The 16,941-nt window shown below is 38.7% G+C and overlaps 7 protein-coding genes across 11 annotated transcripts; 2 read left to right on the top strand and 5 right to left on the bottom strand.

Moving 5' to 3' along the window:
- Positions 1–155: 155 nt before the first annotated feature.
- Positions 156–2,752, bottom strand: LOC104740612 (putative polygalacturonase). Its single transcript, XM_010461272.3, has 5 exons — positions 1,968–2,752; positions 1,440–1,560; positions 1,113–1,361; positions 865–1,018; positions 156–772 (listed from the first exon to the last, which is right to left on the bottom strand). Exons 1-5 carry the CDS (start codon positions 2,436–2,438, stop codon positions 247–249), a joined length of 1,521 nt encoding a protein of 506 aa, XP_010459574.1. The 5' UTR covers positions 2,439–2,752; the 3' UTR covers positions 156–246.
- Positions 2,753–3,241: 489 nt separating this feature from the next.
- On the bottom strand, positions 3,242–4,536 carry LOC104740611 (photosystem I chlorophyll a/b-binding protein 6, chloroplastic-like). The gene is made up of 4 exons (XM_010461271.3): positions 4,234–4,536; positions 4,105–4,142; positions 3,518–4,035; positions 3,242–3,414 (listed from the first exon to the last, which is right to left on the bottom strand). Exons 1-4 carry the CDS (start codon positions 4,470–4,472, stop codon positions 3,397–3,399), a joined length of 813 nt encoding a protein of 270 aa, XP_010459573.1. The 5' UTR covers positions 4,473–4,536; the 3' UTR covers positions 3,242–3,396.
- A 117-nt stretch (positions 4,537–4,653) lies between these two features.
- On the top strand, positions 4,654–6,420 carry LOC104740610 (uncharacterized). 2 transcript variants are annotated; one of them, XM_010461269.3, is made up of 6 exons: positions 4,654–5,179; positions 5,271–5,378; positions 5,477–5,638; positions 5,717–5,888; positions 5,976–6,049; positions 6,150–6,420. In XM_010461269.3, exons 1-6 carry the CDS (start codon positions 4,859–4,861, stop codon positions 6,258–6,260), a joined length of 948 nt encoding a protein of 315 aa, XP_010459571.2. In that variant the 5' UTR covers positions 4,654–4,858; the 3' UTR covers positions 6,261–6,420. The 2 variants fall into 2 exon arrangements, with proteins under 2 accessions (XP_010459571.2, XP_010459570.2); XM_010461268.3 differs by having other exon boundaries at positions 4,686–5,179; positions 6,155–6,420.
- On the top strand, positions 6,410–7,993 carry LOC104740607 (uncharacterized). The gene is made up of 3 exons (XM_010461266.3): positions 6,410–6,859; positions 7,254–7,375; positions 7,472–7,993. Exons 1-3 carry the CDS (start codon positions 6,736–6,738, stop codon positions 7,790–7,792), a joined length of 567 nt encoding a protein of 188 aa, XP_010459568.1. The 5' UTR covers positions 6,410–6,735; the 3' UTR covers positions 7,793–7,993.
- LOC104740609 (sm-like protein LSM1A) lies at positions 7,983–9,378 on the bottom strand. Its single transcript, XM_010461267.3, has 5 exons — positions 8,984–9,378; positions 8,784–8,852; positions 8,576–8,691; positions 8,411–8,473; positions 7,983–8,239 (listed from the first exon to the last, which is right to left on the bottom strand). The coding sequence occupies exons 1-5, from the start codon at positions 9,042–9,044 to the stop codon at positions 8,162–8,164; spliced, it is 387 nt and encodes a 128-aa protein (XP_010459569.1). The 5' UTR covers positions 9,045–9,378; the 3' UTR covers positions 7,983–8,161.
- Positions 9,379–9,469: 91 nt separating this feature from the next.
- On the bottom strand, positions 9,470–11,448 carry LOC104743395 (protein LAZY 3-like). Of its 4 annotated transcripts, XR_015580650.1 has the most exons (7): positions 11,026–11,448; positions 10,868–10,928; positions 10,481–10,773; positions 10,251–10,395; positions 9,901–9,961; positions 9,648–9,754; positions 9,470–9,557 (listed from the first exon to the last, which is right to left on the bottom strand). XR_015580650.1 is itself a non-coding variant. In XM_087485822.1 (6 exons), the coding sequence occupies exons 1-5, from the start codon at positions 11,029–11,031 to the stop codon at positions 9,942–9,944; spliced, it is 525 nt and encodes a 174-aa protein (XP_087341948.1). In that variant the 5' UTR covers positions 11,032–11,448; the 3' UTR covers positions 9,470–9,754; positions 9,901–9,941. The 4 variants fall into 4 exon arrangements, 2 of the variants coding, with proteins under 2 accessions (XP_087341948.1, XP_087341949.1); XR_015580651.1 differs by lacking the exon at positions 9,901–9,961; XM_087485822.1 differs by having other exon boundaries at positions 9,470–9,754.
- Positions 11,449–11,462: 14 nt separating this feature from the next.
- Positions 11,463–15,362, bottom strand: LOC104740606 (uncharacterized). The gene is made up of 13 exons (XM_010461265.3): positions 14,784–15,362; positions 14,426–14,578; positions 14,112–14,327; positions 13,922–14,011; positions 13,676–13,792; positions 13,320–13,589; positions 13,064–13,220; positions 12,906–12,983; positions 12,702–12,802; positions 12,412–12,582; positions 12,241–12,315; positions 12,051–12,158; positions 11,463–11,929 (listed from the first exon to the last, which is right to left on the bottom strand). The coding sequence occupies exons 1-13, from the start codon at positions 15,177–15,179 to the stop codon at positions 11,594–11,596; spliced, it is 2,268 nt and encodes a 755-aa protein (XP_010459567.2). The 5' UTR covers positions 15,180–15,362; the 3' UTR covers positions 11,463–11,593.
- Between the last annotated feature and the right edge of the window lie 1,579 nt (positions 15,363–16,941).

Below are 16,941 nucleotides of genomic sequence, written 5' to 3'. Positions count from 1 at the left end.
CCACTCAACTGTAAGCCTCAACATTTTTGAGTGTTGAGTCTTGTATTCATCCATTCATTACAATTTCGTATTCTTTAATTATATTACTCCTTCACTTTAGATATTTCTATATTATTTTTAACTAAAACTACAAATTATTTATCAGAATGGGAAACTGTCCAAAAAAAAGCATTCATATTGTGTCCCAAAATTTACGTTTATGTACACACAAATGATCCTCAGATGACAGGGAATTGAAAAAAACATTCAAATGTCGTAGTCAATGTCCGTCACATTGGACTCAGTAGCAGGCTTAACAAGACGACCTTCCTCGTCGTACACATCAAAATTCTCGCAAGGTCGTGGGGATATAAAACCATAGACTCGTCCTTTCACGAACGAACATTGAAATATATGCTTCTTCTTGTACGTTAACCCAACGGACATATCCCGAAACGTCACATTCCTTACCGGAATCTGCTCGCTCCCATGGATCCGGACCGGCACTCGCACTCCTTGTCCGTGGATTCCCGTGAAACTGAATCCTGAAAGCGTCGGATACGCTTCCCGATTGTAATTATCATCTGCATGCTCGTTGTAATCCGTTTTGATCACGATACCAACCCGAACGTTATCTAGTGTTAGGTTTTTGTAGGTTATGTTTTTGATGTAACCGCCTCGTCCTGGAGCCGTTTTGATTCTGATTCCACGTCGCGAGTTCCAGATCAGAAGATTCTCAATCGTCACGTTAGATATTCCACCAGACATTTCGCTCCCGATTGATACACCAGCACTGTCAAAATATAAATAGAAACCTTTAGCTTATGTTGTTTTACGAGATTGAACTTCTGCAGTGAAACATGAAAAATGAGAAAACTCTTTTACCTTATAACAGAGCGAACAATGAGATTACGGATAAGAATGTTTGTTGAAGGTCGTCCATATGCAATGCCAAACTGATCCCATCCACTCTTTATCGCGATGGCATCATCCCCGGTGCTAATGTAGCAGTCCTCAATTACCATATCCTCACACGAATCTGTTTACAGAAAGATACACGGTGCAAAAGAGGTTACAAATCTATCAAACGCAGGATAGCCGGGGAAAGATAGTAGGCGGTAAGAGAACAATACCGGGATCAATTCCATCAGTATTTGGTGCTCCGGTTACAGGAGCTAAGATGGTGACATTCCTTATGGTTACGTTTTTGCAGTCATATGGATGAAGAGTCCAGAAGGGTGAGTCACGCATTGTTATGTCGGTGATAACAATGTCACTGGACCACATGATTTGAACTAAAGGTCCCCTCGTATTGTTGAGAAGTCTTCTCTGATGCTTCTTCCACCACGACTGTCCTTGTCCATTTATTGTTCCGTTGTGACCTGTTTGTTATATCCATTAATCACTAACTCATTTCTCATAATTTCACAAACATGAACTCGAAGGAGGAAATCACAAACCGGTTATCACAATGTCTTTGAGGTTTTGACCATGGATCAAGCTCCCATAACGAGGTCCCGGACGCTCTCTACCATAACCATATGAGGGCAATGGCGGCATTAAAGGCCAATACTTCTCGTCCTGATAATTTAAAGCGACACAACTTGGTAAATAAGATTCACACAGCAATCACGTAAAGTCTCATATTCTCATTGAGAAACCTCTGCTTTGTAAACCAATACTCTCATTTGCATACCAAATCTAGCAATTGTTATCCTCAAACACATTAGATCTCTTAAGTTATGTACACCTCTAATCAACAGAACCAAGCAAACAACAGTCAATCTACTCTAACTTAGCTAAAGTAAAGTTACATGTAACCTAGAAATCTCAAGTTCTAATCTTAGTGGTGGCTAAAAGTTCTACAATTTTGAGCTAAACAGAGCTTAAAGCATCTCAATCATCAAAATCAATGGACCAAAAGGATAAACCTTTTTGTGTTTATGCCGCTGTATCGAGACAAAGAGGAATCAAATCATTCCACTAACCTCAACACCAAGAATCTCAGAATCCTCAGCAAGAAAAAGTGTCATATGGCTGGTGAGATTAAACGGAGCCGTGAGCCACCGCCCAGGAGGCACATTCAGCTGACCTCCACCGCTATTTCTCCCAAGCTTCGAGATTGAAACCACCGCTCTCTCAAACGCCTCAGTGTTAAGCGTAAACCCATCTCCAACACCTCCGAAATCTTTCAAATCGAACACCACAGGTCTCAGTCGAGGCAGCGGTCGAACCGGTTTGATCTTACCGAAAATAGTGAACTTTCCTCCGACGGGACCAGCTCCGGAGCCGGCGACGTAAGCCGTTCGTTGCCATAGGAAGACGGAACCAAAGGCCGCGATCCAGAGAAATGTGAAGAGTGTCGTCTTGTGAGAAGCAAGTAAAGAAGTAAGACGACGCTTCGGTTCAAGTCTCTGGAGATGGAATTGGAACCGAGTCGGAAGCAAGCTCTCCACCATGATTCGATTTACTGGGAATTGGAAACATGGGGGAGGGGTTCTGGTTCTTGTTGTTGGGTTTCCTCAGATCTAGCCCCCGAGAGAAATAGTGAATTAGACGCAAAGATCCGTCAGTGAGAGGTGCCAAGTCTGTGTCAGAAGCTGGTGAGAGACAAAAAAAGGAGTTTGGTGTGCTGAGAGAAATCGGCGAAACTGAATTGAACCAAACCGGTATATTTAGCCTTCCGGTTTAGTCTGGTATGTTTTGATTCTTTCCGTGCACCCACACGGACACGGCCACACACCAGAACCTTGGCCTCAATTTTAACAGCTTCAAGATCCTTTTTAACTGTGCGGGGGACTTTATGTGTGTTTGCGTGTGGCACGGCCAATTCTACTGATTAAACTAATAATTAATTGAAAAAATACTCTAAAATAACACTAAATCATAGACAAAAATAACACTAAATCATAGACAAAAATAGCACTCATTTCACAATTTTTTTAAAAATTAACACTATTTAGCACAATTAAAATATTTTATTAGGTCTCATGTTACAAATAAATAAATATAAATATCACAGAAACAAACTCTCCCTCAAGGTATAGTTTTTTTTTGTTTGTATTTTTAAATAATTAAACTTCATTTACACATATGCTGCTGATATGCATATATAATTCATGAATCCTTGGAATCACATACATGCATATACCATAACTTTCTCATCTGTATATGTTTTCGGATTTAATTTTGCAAGTTTATGTAGAAAGTCTCATTCAAGTGGATCTTTTGTACGGGTTTTAAAGTGATAAAGCTCATCTTGTTTGTCTTGTTTCTTCTTCATTTTACATTATAATTAATTAATTAAGCAGAAGTTGTAACAAAGGGCGAGTGAAACTATATACAAAAGTTCGACATCCATTTGCTGATATTATATATAAGAAAAAAAAAATTATATTTATTGGGAGCTAATCCTGATCAGTGTGATGTAAATGCCTGCAAAAGAAGTAGTACGTACCCATGAAGGCTGATCAATACACACGTAACAACATCATCATGATGGTAAATTAATAATGATCATCAAGACAATTGAGCTTACCGAGAAGACGTTGCAGTGACCAGGATCAGCCAGATGAGCCATGAGGTTCTCAATTGGATCTTGACTAGTAGTGTAGGTAGCTTGGAAACAGAATCCAACGAAAGCAAGCATAGCCAGCCGTCCGTTTTTAATCTCTTTAGTCCTTAAAACCATAACCGGTTCAGGAGAACCTCTCCCCCACATCATAAAATCGAACCATAAACCTCCCGGGTAACCAACATCCGGTTTAGGATTCACTTTGTGTGGGTACTTGGGTTCTATGTCGACTGACCCCGGTTTAATCAAATCGGCCCATCTTCTACCTTCTGCCCATCCCATTAATACCAATTGAGCCACGAACAACGTAGTGGAATCCGCAAAGTACTCACGTGACCCTGCGTCGTACCATGAGAAATTCTCGATGAAACCTAACCGCTCGAGACATTCCGGTATTAGGATACCGGTCACTGCCAGCATTGCCCACCGGCTATGAATGAGCTCAGCTTGTGCAAACCATTTGAGGGTCTCCGGGTCAGACCCTATGAAAAACAAACACTAGTTAGTCAAAAACTCGTTTTAAACCGGCTTTTCTTTTTTAATTTACGTACCTAAACCGAGAGGATCGAAACCGAAATCACCAGGTAAGCTGCAAGAAACAATATTGAAAGTTTAATAGACAAAAAAAAAATATCAATAAAGGAATGATTGGCTATGAATGATAGTATGATGTAACGAACCTGCCATCGAGCCATTCAGGTGGAGAGCTACCAGGGAACCACAAAGGACGGTCTGGAGGAAGTGGTTCACAGACACTAGAAACTTCTTTGCCAGCACGAACAACCACCACGCGGTCGCTATTTATTCTTCCACCGGCCAGTGTTGTTGCACACCACGGTACTTGTCGTTTTCTCTCGGTAGGGAATTCGACTCTGCTCGTCGTAGATAATGTGAGCGTGGAAGCAATGGCAAGAGCCATCTTTGATTCGTGCGGAGATGATAATAAACATTTTTCTTGTGTTTATGTGATTGTATATGAACTTCGTATGTTATGGGCTTTGTTATCCATATGAATTTTGTGAAGCCAGTGTTACGCGACACGTGTACGGTTCGATGTGGTTCATCAACAACGTTATAAATTATGAATGTTTTAGACAAATAAATAAGTTTGTTATCATATAAGCAAATAATCGTAAATACTAGGGAAAAAATAAATAAATTATAAATTAAGAAAACGCCCAAATTGTATTGTTCATCAAATCAGTTCACTTGGGGAAAACAGAGTAAACCTTTTTAATTTTCTCGTGGCAACGATCTCATCTACGTGTCACACAATACTCAAAATCCCTCAAACTCCGGCGAACGATGTACCGTACGGCGGCGAAGCGTCTTCTCGGCGGTGGTGGTGCTTTTACAGCCACCCGCCTCCTTCGATTTCCCAAGCTCAGGTCCACGATCATCCCTTCCTCTTACACTTCCGGTCTCTGCACTTCGTCGGTGGGTGGTAATGCTGAATCGCCGATGGGTGGTAACCAGTCTGTTAACCCTAATCAATCGGATCACACGGCGTCGTCTTCTTCTTCAACGAGTACAGGGGAAGGACCACGTCGAGATGAGAGCAGGAAGCCCAGAGCTGAGTTTCAGGAAGAGCAGGCTCGTGTTCTCTCTGCGTCTCTCCGTCATGTGGTGGGTATAAATTTTTCATAGTTTTGCCTCAAAAAGTTTCAATTTTTTTTGGAGATTAATAAGTTTCCGTATGTTTGGGAGTTTTGTGTAGCCGAGATTAGGTTGGACTGAGGAAGCGATGATGGCTGGGTCAAGGGATGTTGGTGTGTCTCCTTCCATTGTTGGCTCTTTCTCCAGGAAAGAAGCTGCACTTGTTGAGGTAATGGCGTCTCTTGAGTCACTAAAATTTTGTAGATTTAGAGCTTGAAACATTGGGTTTTGGTGGTTGTATTGTTGAGTTTCATTTTTGTGTTTCAGTTCTTCATGGATGAATGCCTTCAGTTGCTTATGGATAAAATAGATTCTGGATTGGATTTGCAAAACCTGATTCCAAGTGCACGCATTGCCAAGCTCATTAGAATTCGCCTAGAAATGCAAGTCCCTTACATGTCAAAATGGCCCCAGGCTCTAAGCATCCAAGTAAGGTTTCTTTTTTTCCGAATTCTCTCTGTTTCATGATAGACAATAGCTAGTTCTGATATCCTTTTGATGAAATAGGCGCATCCCCTGAATGTTGCAACGAGTTTTAAGCAACGGGCAATGTTAGTTGATGAGATATGGCATGCTCTTGGAGATGGAGCCTCGGATTTAGATTGGTATGTCAAGCGCACTATTCTTGGAGGCGTTTACTCAACCACTGAGATTTACATGCTCACTGATGACTCCTTAGGTTTGGTTTTTAGTCCTCCTCTTTTGGATACATTGCTATGCTATTAAAGAAACTATTCAAAGTTTGATATCATTTTGTTTTGAGCAGAACATCGGGATACATGGGCATTCTTGGATGACAGAGTCAAAGATGCTTTTGATCTCAAGAAGAGCATACAAGAGGTAAAGTAGAAACCTTTTTCAGTATGCTTCATACTTGTTGCTACCAACCTACAACATTGGAATGAAAACTTCTCATGCTCAATTTCACATTTTGTGGCAGGCCAGGTATTTTGCACAAGACATAGGAGCTGGAGTTGGGAAATCAGTTCAAGGACTAATGAATGGAGTTATGCAGACGATGTCCAGAAGAAGTGGTGGTACTACGTTTTGAAAGATCACACGTTTAGACATGATTCAGCTCCATTTCTTCACAATATTTTGAGTTGAGATATGCTAATAATAAATGATATGAACATGTATGACTTGAAGTAAAAGGGATATGAACTATATATATTATCTTCTACGTTTGAATAAACCATTGAGTTTGGAAACTTGATTTTGTAGTTGCGGATGAAACGTCTGCTGTGTTTTGGTTGTTCTGTAAGTGAACAGAAAAGTAAGTTGTAAACGAAGTAATCAATTTGGTAGGGTGTTTATTGTAGAGATAAATGAAAGCTGTGGTCACTGTGTAGAGAAAAGTCAATTTTGGATGGCAGAGTGAGGGAGTAGTACTATAAAGTCTATAACAAAAATGAGAAATTAACATACCGTAACCCAAAACCAAGTTAGAACTGATTTGGAGTTTGGTGGACAAAGCTTGAGACTTTGAGAGAGATCGGTTAGTGAGTGATTGGGTATCGTCGGAGATGGTGAAGTCTTCAGAAATCGTTGGAAAGCTAAACCTCATGTCTCACCCAGAAGGAGGCTTTTTCTCTCAAACTTTAAGAGATACTTCTGTTCTCCTCACCACCTCTCAGCTCCCTCCGACCTGTAATTCTCTCTCTCTCTCTCTCTCTCTCTCTCTCTCTCTCTCTCTCTTTCTCGTTTATTTGCATCCATCACTTCCATTGATTTTGGATCCTATTGATATAGTGTGTAGTCATTAGTTTCCGATTTTTGCATTTTTGAGATTTCAGCGGTAAGATCCTCCGAAATCTGATCTGACATAGATTTCACTGTTTGGATTTCAGCGGTCATTAGTTGTGATATCTCACTGTTTGGATTTGCTGAAGATGATTAGTTTTAGGGACATAGATGATAGTATGTTTGGTTTGTGAATTTGCTTGGATTCTCTATTCAACGATCTAATCAACAATGCTTAATTCTTTGTCTGCGATCGTCTAGCAAGTTTGATCCTTTTTTTGTCTTTTATGAATCTCTGCAGTTAAGGTTGACAGAGCTGTGAGCACATGTATCTACTTCATGCTTCCATCTGGGAGCGTTTCTCGTCTTCATCGCATACCAATGGCTGAAACCTGGCACTTCTATTTGGGTGAACCCCTCACTGTAAGTTGAATCTCTTGCACTGAACAAAACCATAGAATGAGTAGACCAATATAATTTATGTTCCTCAATATGGCTTCTTCTTCATGTCTTGATCAGGTAGTGGAACTCCACGATGATGGGAAGTTGAAATTCACATGTCTTGGTCCTGACTTGATAGAAGGTGATCAGAAGCCTCAGTACACGGTCCCTCCAAATGTCTGGTTTGGTTCGTTTCCTACAAAGGATGTTAGTTTCTCTCATGATGGGACTCTGCTTAAGGCCGAGCCTAGAGACTCAGAGAACCATTTCTCTCTTGTTGGCTGCACATGCGCTCCGGGTTTCCAGTTTGAGGACTTCGAGCTCGCAAAACGGTCTGATCTCGTGTCGCAGTTTCCTCAACACGAGTCACTTATCACAATGCTATCTTACCCAGAGTGAAAGGTCCTAGAGAGATGCCTTTTAATGGCTCAGTGGTTTTACTATGTTGTTTTGTTACTTTCAATTCCTTTCATATATAAGAACCATACAAGGTTGTAGTTGTACTTTGAGTTCACCTTTGATCTCGGTACCTTTGGTTTCTCTGAATTGTGACTGATGAAAATAATGGTCAGTAAAGAACAGGTTCAAGTTCCGCAATAATTTTATTCCATACACAGAGCTTCTGAGGATTCATCAAATGTCCACACACACACACACACACACACACGCACATAGCAACTAACATTTCAATAGTAATTTGAAGGATCCTCTGTATTCCCCATCTTCAGCTTTTCTAGTTTCTACAATGCTGCAACACATGTAAATTCCCTAATCGAGATCAAGGAACTCCATTCTTTTTCGCATTGTACCCTTAAGAAGCATTTCTTCTTTCTCTGCTTTCTGAGCCTGATTATATATATACAGAAGAGTGAGGGAGTCAGTAAATCCAAAAACACCAAAGAAAAGCAACTCAGCTAAGAATCTATACGTGCAAGAAGCTCCCAAATCAAACAAACTTCAAAGCTAAAGCAAATCAACAAGGGACTCAGAGAAGTAAAGAGACATTGCACTACTAACCCTTTTGATTTCTGCTTCTGGAACCTGAATCATTTGAGCAGGAAGCTCTTCCTTTTCAACGTCCTAAGATCACAAAAAAGAGACCCGATTCCATTGTCAAAATCTTTCTTTCATTTCAGAATGCAAAAAAAGGAATAAGGTTTGTAAATAGTAAAAGGCTATTACCAGTTCACCAATCAAGACAACATTTTCTCCACGGATAATGTAAAGACCCAAGGGAATATCACAGTAGAGATTACCGACGATGACTCTTTCATAAGCTTCTTCTAACACAGCATTTGCTTCAATCAAAATGAAAACAAAAACACTTTGAGAGATCAAATCGCTTCAGAGATTTTGAACTTTCATTTGCAAAAGAGAGAAAGAAAGGTACCAAATTGATCAAAGGACCGAAGTAGACCCATCAGTTTCCTACCATCACGAAGCAGCACAAGAAGTTTCTCTGCAAAGACATAAAAGAGACTGTTGAATCAGTACAAGACAAAGCTAACATCTTTATCAACCATTCATTTGGTAAAGGTCTATCCTTTTTTCTACAGATTTGAGAGAGAGAGAGAGAGAAAGAGAGATTACTATCTAAGTAAGCAGCAAGAGAAGTGGAGAAGAAGATATCATCAGGAGCAGCCCAAGACATTGGAACTCTACAACTCTACAACTCGCATTTGCCTTTTTGACTTCTCTCAGTTTCCCAATTCCCCAACTCTCCCCCTTTTTCTTCTCCTCGATGAAATTGACCGCTACGAACAAAGGAGAATCAAAAGAACCCTAATTTCCACCGAGAAAGAGAGAGACTTTGAGATCTATCGGATCGTTTTCGTTATGTTTTGACGACTCTCTGTTTCTGTCAAGTTTGCTCAGACGAGATCCGACCCGAAAAAAAAAATACTATAAAACCCCTCAAACTTTGTAAATGTTACAAAATCAACCTCATTTATTTTATTTTACATTTGAGTTCCTTTACATCATTTTAATGGACTCCGAATCACAGTCATCATTCATCACTTATTTTAGACAGCATGAAATATGAATTTTAGATAGCATGAAATATGAATACTAGTAAAACTGAATTTTTTTGTTTGATAAGATGAATATATTTGTAGTTACAGCAGTACATATGAGCAAACAGATTTCTTCACAACATTAAAATCTGAAAAAAAAAAAAAAAAAATCCATATAATGAAAGATGAGTAACAACAAAAAAAGGAGGTAAAGTTGGAATTTGACAAGTAAAATATACATCTGTAAACGATGATTATCAGAGAGATATTTCATGACCCATCTCCATTTTATTCTTCATCATATTCTTGAACACTTGAGCATACAACACCATCACTCATCTGATACCTGCAACATAAGAGATTTTGATTATTTGTCTTTAAATCAGTAAATCATAAATGTTACTTTTTCATATATCAGTAAATAATTCAACTGTTAGTAAAAAGAAAAAGATTTTAAAAAACTGGTTCTAATTAGATTCTATTAATTATTACCATGACTATCAATCAGGTCCATTTAGCTTATTGGTTGATTTCTACATCTCCAAGACAATATCTGTAATCATCAAAGAAATTGAATTAAGCTTCCCTATCCCATTATTCTTGTTTTACATCTTTCTAATTATTCTTTTATTCATCTATTATTAAATTCTTACACTCTAATCTGTCCTTCTGATGTTTATTATATGCTTTTGGCCTAACTAAAATACTGCAATAAAGCCAGCCATGATATATACACTTGGTTAATTACATCACATATTCACATGTAATGATGAAATTCTTTTTTTTTTTTTTTTTTTTTGTGTGACCTGAATAACCAAAGTTATGTATTTAGAAAATCTCACATTCAGAGTCAGTCTTGACCCATTTGTTGGCCTCAACACTTGAACGAGCTTCATCTATAATCTTATGATTATTCTCCAAGTACTTTTTTGCAATGGAATTTGAACGTTGTGGATGTATCTTCTTGTTGAGTATTGTCCTAAGCATCTGCACACAAGCAAACAATATATAGATTTCATCATTGCTCGTAATCGGATAATTTGGTCACATATATGTAGGTAGATAAAAGTACCTTTTCCATTCGAGTATTGGGCATAGTATCTCCTCTAGACAAATCAAGAAGATGAGGTGGAGTTTTGAAACCACTTGTGCAAACAAACATCTTCTTGAGAAGAAAAGAAAGCGATTTCTTCTTCCCGATTGTAACATCTGTATTAACCGCAGTTAGATCTTTGCTAGATTCTGTTTCTTCTTCTTCCTTGGGGCAGATATTGTTTCCAAGTGTTCCAATGGCTAGGAAGGTTTCTTCGTCTTGAGGCCAACCTTGGACTTCTTTACTCAAAGGAGGTCCTAATGATTCTTGAGCTATGTATACATCAAACGCATATGAAAAATATGAATAATATGCTCAATGATCTATGCAAATATCGTTCAAGTAGCCTATGAATACTTTACTCACAAGAATCTGAAGTAGACTCATGCTTCTTTCCGCTAAGCTTTCTTTGAACCCAACTAAAAATCTGTGAAGAACAACAAGATCAAGATGTTTTACACGATCAAAGAGGGATCAAACACTACACAAAGTTAAGTCAAATTAAACAATATATGAAAACAAACCTTCATATTTCAGAGACATATATAGGAGCACATGTATGTGTGTTTCTCCAAGAAATTTTCTTTTTCTGTCAATGATCTGTTTTTATCTCCTTGGATAACTTTAGAAGATAAAAGATGATCATAGTGGTCCCATGTTTTTAAAGACACAGTAAACACAAATCCCTGAAGCCAGCAAAAAGCCAGCGATTCAAAAGTTGTGGGGTTCAAGTTCCTATAATTCCCCTCGATATCAGTTTCTTCTGACTTCGAGTCACCATTTTTCTAGCACTTGATCCCATCTTTGTGGACTTTGTTGAATGACGGTTCACCAAAATTGCATTATATTACAATATATGGATCGTTTTAAGAAAACGAAATCGAGTAAATTGTGAAAGAAACACATGGATTTGTCTCTTCTTTTTACACTTTACTCCCCTGAAGCAACTTTACAAAAAAAAAAGAAAAAAACACAGCTTTTATATTTGATGAGGCCGTACATGCAATGTGTATGTAAATGTACAAACTTACTTTGAAACTTAAAAAGCTTTACACTTGAATTCAAAACCGGTTTTCTTTTTTAACATTATAACTACCCGTCGTCTCCAGAGCAGCAAATAGCTGAGCAACATTCAAAGCAGGCAAGGCAAGCAATCGCTGTGAAGAGCTGTGTGAAGACAAGGACACATTGATCATTGAGCTTCGTGCAGCACTGGACACAACACATGCAGCAACATTTGTTGCACAATGACACACAACAGCTCGAAGCAGCCTTGACAAACTTCTCAGCAGCATCAGGTGCTTTCTGTTCGCCAAATCCTGGTGGAACATTCTCTCTGGTGGCTGTTTTATCACCAAAGCCTATCCCGAGGCTTTGTAGCGGGATCGTTCTTGATACCATCTTCTGTTTCTCGCCATTGCTTGATGTCTGTTAATATATATGAGTTAATATGAATCTCATCTGGTCCTCAGAACAGAATTAATCACTAGGTTTTCGTTCAATGTGGCAGTTTTAGTTCATAATTTCTAGATATGCATCAATACAATACCTTTTTCTTTCCGGCAGTGTCGCTGGGTTTCAATTCTTCTGTGTGCTCTAATTGGATCATTCTAGTATACTCGGATGGTACGCTGGTTTGGATGCTTAGTTTAGCAATCTGAGAAGAAAAAGATAAAGCAACTTTACGGAGAAAATCCTGAAAAGGAAAATTGAGGAGGATGTGTGAAATGTAGACGAACCTTCTCTTTTAGCTGTTTGTCTTCAGAGAACCATGCCTCAGCGGTAAGCAAGTCGATCACATTCTTTGCAAATACCTGAAAATATTTAGGGATTGACACTTTACGTAAACCTGGATGTCTTTATCAAAGAAAACCACTTTGGGGATGATTATGAAAGGAAGGTGATCTTACTTTATCAAGAGGCATGTCTTTTGCACTTTGTACAGTCAAGTTTACAGAAAAGCTGCTCAAATCTCCTAGCAGACCTTTTGCTATCACATTTTCAGGGAACTTTCCTCGGTATCTTCCATATATCATCAATGGATTTGCAGACGTCAGATCCGGAATGTTTGAGGGGTATACCTATTATTGTAGCCACAAGTAAACAATTTCAGTATTACAGACATCAATTTCATCGAATCCGAGGAAACAAAAAAAAAATCCAAAAAAGTCAAGCAAACAATCTTAGCATAGAGGCACACCTCAACTTCATCTAGACTCTGCAGAGGCTCAATTGTTATATTAACAAGAGCTGTGGATAAAGCCTTTGTAAACAGTTTGTCCAGTCGTTCCTCAATGTGATCTGGACAAAGGAATATATTGTTTAGATAACTATATTACATATGTTATAGCACAGATTATGACAACTTTATCCTTAAATTCACCAAACGCAGTCAAAGTTTCACCTGTATTATAAACTGATTCGTGCTGGCCCCTGGATAGATTTGCAAGCATTTGCAGGAAGTAGTGGTTACAGAACACACCTGAAAATATTTCAAAGAGTCCACATATGAAAAGGTAATCAAAAGATAATCCCGGTTGTTTTACATGTAGACAAGTTTACCTAATCCAAAAGTGTGTATTCGTGGACACACTGATCCAGCGCTAGCAAGATGTTTATTCATTACATCACAAATGTGTCTCTCATCTTCAACAGACCCATCTGTTACGAAAAAGATCATAGGAATAGAGCTACGAGTATTCGAAAGCATTTCGACAGCCTGAAAGTATTGAACAAAGTTGGCGAAATTATTGTCAGGACTCAATTTGAGGGGATATAATCACCAAAGTGTTAAGCTACAAGTAAGTTGTCGAAATACCTTCTCTAGTGGAGGGAGCATGTTTGTACCATCTGCGATGACAAAGTTCTTGTTCATCCACTCAATGCCTCTTTCAACAGCATCTGGAGTGACCAACTCCATCGAAGTCGAAAACAGAGAAGTGTCATCGCTGAAAGTGATAATATTGAAGGAATCTCCAGGATTAAGCTTAGATAGAGCTGTGGATATCGCATTGTTTACATCCTCGAGAGGTTTTCCAGTCATGCTTTTACTTATGTCAACAACAAATACTACCTCCCGCTTGAATACCTGAAGTTGACAGAAAGAAACTTACGATTATAATGCAGTTGGCATTTATTGTACAGAAAATAAAATAAAAGAGTTCAAAATCAAACCTTTGTTTTTTGTTGCTTTCCTGGAAAAAGATAGAAAGAAAATATGTCTCTCTGATCAACATCGTGAACAGGAGCAGATTGAAGGAAAAGTCCACCAACTATATTACTTGAAGAGGCCTACGATTGGTCGAAAAAATTAAAGCATAAGCACTTTTTACAACATTCAATGCAAGCCCAGTTGTCTAGGGCCTACGAGACGTTGAAGCAGCAACAGAGATTTAAAAGCGCTAGTGAGAGAACTCATACCGTATAAGAAAAGCTAAAGTCTGTGTTGGACCACTTTAAAACATCAGCTTCATATGCAAACCTCAAATTCCCTGCACTCCGCAATTTTTCCTGTAATAGATGAAAGGAATAAGAGTTACAGAATAGAACCAAAAGAAATAAAAACTGAAATATTATGGATCGCGTTGAGAAAAAGTCTATAAAAGCAGACCTGCTTTAGTTGATGACTGCATCCTTTGCAGAGAACTTCAGTTCCAGTACCAGCATTAACACTCAAATGAATCTTTTCTCTCTTGGAGATTTTCTTAACCGCAGGAGTCACATACTCAGGAAAGCTAAAAGGAATATCAAGAAAAAACTGCCCTTCATTATACGTCAACTTCTGAGACCAAGACATCTTGATAGAGAGATTGGTACCTCCATCAACCTGGAAATAAATGGCAGATACAATCAGAAAAGAGGTCAAACCACACACACACACACACAAAATACCATAAAAGTTCCAAATGGAAACTTGCACATCACCTGTGGTATTGTAAGAGTGAAAATGTTTGGTTTCAAGAAGCCTCCAGTCTCCGGTAGTGCCGTTTTCTCAAATTCATTTTCATCGTCGGCTGTGATCAACTGAGTTGTGTAAGATTTTCTAGGAATCTCAACCTCAACACCTAGAATTGAACCCTGTTAGCCATACACTATTAGTATGAGAACCAAAACTTAAAAGTGAAAACAAAAGGGCAAAAAACATAAAAGAAAGAGATATCATCAGCAAACCCTTCATCAAATTGAGAGACGTAACCCTAATAGGCTAATAGTGAACTAATCTAATAAATTACAAAAGAACAATCTCAAATTTTCCCTGAAAAAAAATAAAAAAGACACAGACCTGTTCCCCCATGGGAATCGCGATTCGGCAATCACATCTCTTGCTTCCCATAACGCAGTGAACCCGCCACGATCCGGTGACTGTAACGAGAGCGGTATCGAGGTAACAATCAACATCGAGCTCAATCGAATTCATCTGCAAAGGAATCAAAGCAGGTGGGTCGCACCTGCCGTGCACGTGAGGCTGATAGCTAGGTAAATCCGGGTTATCCACAATTCCCGGGTCGGGTATAACGGCGTAAACCATGGGAGCCGTAGGAAGGTAAGGCTGCGTCGTAGCCGATCTCTCCATCGGCGCAGGTGGTCTCGGAGCCGCGACGGCCCTGTCTTTCCCGAAATAAATCCGTTTCGCGAGTTTAAGCCCATCGTCCACCGCTCTAGCGAAATCCTCCGCCATCTTTCCCACTCAGACGGCGAAGAAACTCTTTTTTTTTTTTAATTTTCTTTTTTTTGTCTGTCTGTCTGTCTCTCTCTCTTTTTCTCGGGAAAACAAAATGAAGCGATTCGGTTTCTTAGTTCTTCAGACAAATCAGAGAGAGTCTTTTTGAGACTATTTTCCAGCGCATTTATTTTTCTCACTAAATAAAAAATTTTATATTTATAATTAATTCATGTTAATGACTAATTTGACCCTTTCCTTTTTCTCTGGCGCGATCTTGATCCGACGGTTGAGAGTCACCTAAGCATACCGACAAAGTGGCGCGAATCAGCTACATTTCTCATTCATTGTTGCTGAAATCCGTGTGAACGAATCACTTCTCTCCACGTCGTAGGAGAGAACGTGTTGGACCCGCGGAATTGTGAATGTGGGTTGAAAGCATCTGATTCCTACCTTATAGCCTTCAACGGTAAAATCTCTCATGGGTGTTTGTGCGCTCTCACGTGACAACTTAGCCGTTGGCTCATGGCCTTTTCATGCACTTCTGACTTATGTGTATATTGTATTCGGGGCCGGTCCAACAAAATATGTGGTCCAAAGGGAAGAAAAAAATGTGGCTTTTTTATAAATAAAAAATTAGTTGACAAAAAAATTAAATTCTTCAAACTAAATAAAAAAAAAACCTTACAAAAACTACTTAATTGATGAAAAGTATACAATAATGCCTTAGACAACTTGAGGTGATTGTTTTGAAAGAAATTTTTTTAGATACGGCAGTTGTTTAGGTATTCGAATAAACAATGTTTTATAATAAATCTAATCATATTTTTTCCCTTTTTGTTTAGGTTTAGGAATTAAAATTTTGTGTTATTTTAAAAACAATAATAAAAAAAAGAATTTAGATATGATATTAATATATATAAAAAAGAGTATAAAGATGTGGCCTCTTTTATGCTTTACGTATATACAATAAAAACCATTACCCATTATATATATACAACAAAATATGGCTATATGAAGCTTCATAGAAAAAAAAAATTTGGAGGCCCTAAGCATGGGCTTAGCCCGTCTGTCCTCAGGGCCGGCCCTAATTGTATTGTGGTTGTTGGCATCAGCTGTGACGTATCACTTACACTTAATACTTTCTTGGCTGGATTACTCTTCGTTTGATGTTTTTAATTGGCTGTATTATTTCCTGATTTAGTATTCTGGTTGTATGTTCTAACCAAATCAAAGACTTTATAATCGGATTATATGTCTGTGGAGGTATTAAAAAAAAAAAAATGCTGGGATTGCTATACAATTGTAGAAATAGTTAACGTGGAGTTTTTTTTTTCGGTAGGGGACCGGGAGACAATAGTCTCCCAGCATTTATTAAAATTCAACAGTCTTACATACGAGTATGCCTTGAGTGCATGAGCCCAACCTCATCGTCTCTAAAAATCGAGAATAACTCAATAGGGACAGAGTCCAACAAATGAAAACCTAAAGGAAAGAGAAATCCATGATTGACTAAACCATCAGCTAGACAGTTTGCTTCATGGTATACATGAGATAAACGGACTGACCAGTCCTTCACAACCAAGCCATGGCACATGCGTACCAGGAAAGACAGGGGATGACAATCATCAATCCCTGTATTCAGAAAATCCACCACCAGCTCCGAATCCACCTCTAACTCAAGACATCAGACTCCTTTATCCCAGGCCAGACACAAACCATAGTATACGCCCCAGAGCTCTGCAAGCGGTGCCGAGCATCTCCCTATGTTCAAAGTAAA

Source organism: Camelina sativa, chromosome 14 (assembly GCF_030686135.1).
Source record: "Camelina sativa cultivar CO46 ecotype springtype chromosome 14, ASM3068613v1".
Lineage (NCBI taxonomy): Eukaryota > Viridiplantae > Streptophyta > Magnoliopsida > Brassicales > Brassicaceae > Camelina > Camelina sativa.
Note: the sequence above shows the minus strand (reverse complement) of the source record. Positions and strands in the feature narration are given on the sequence as shown.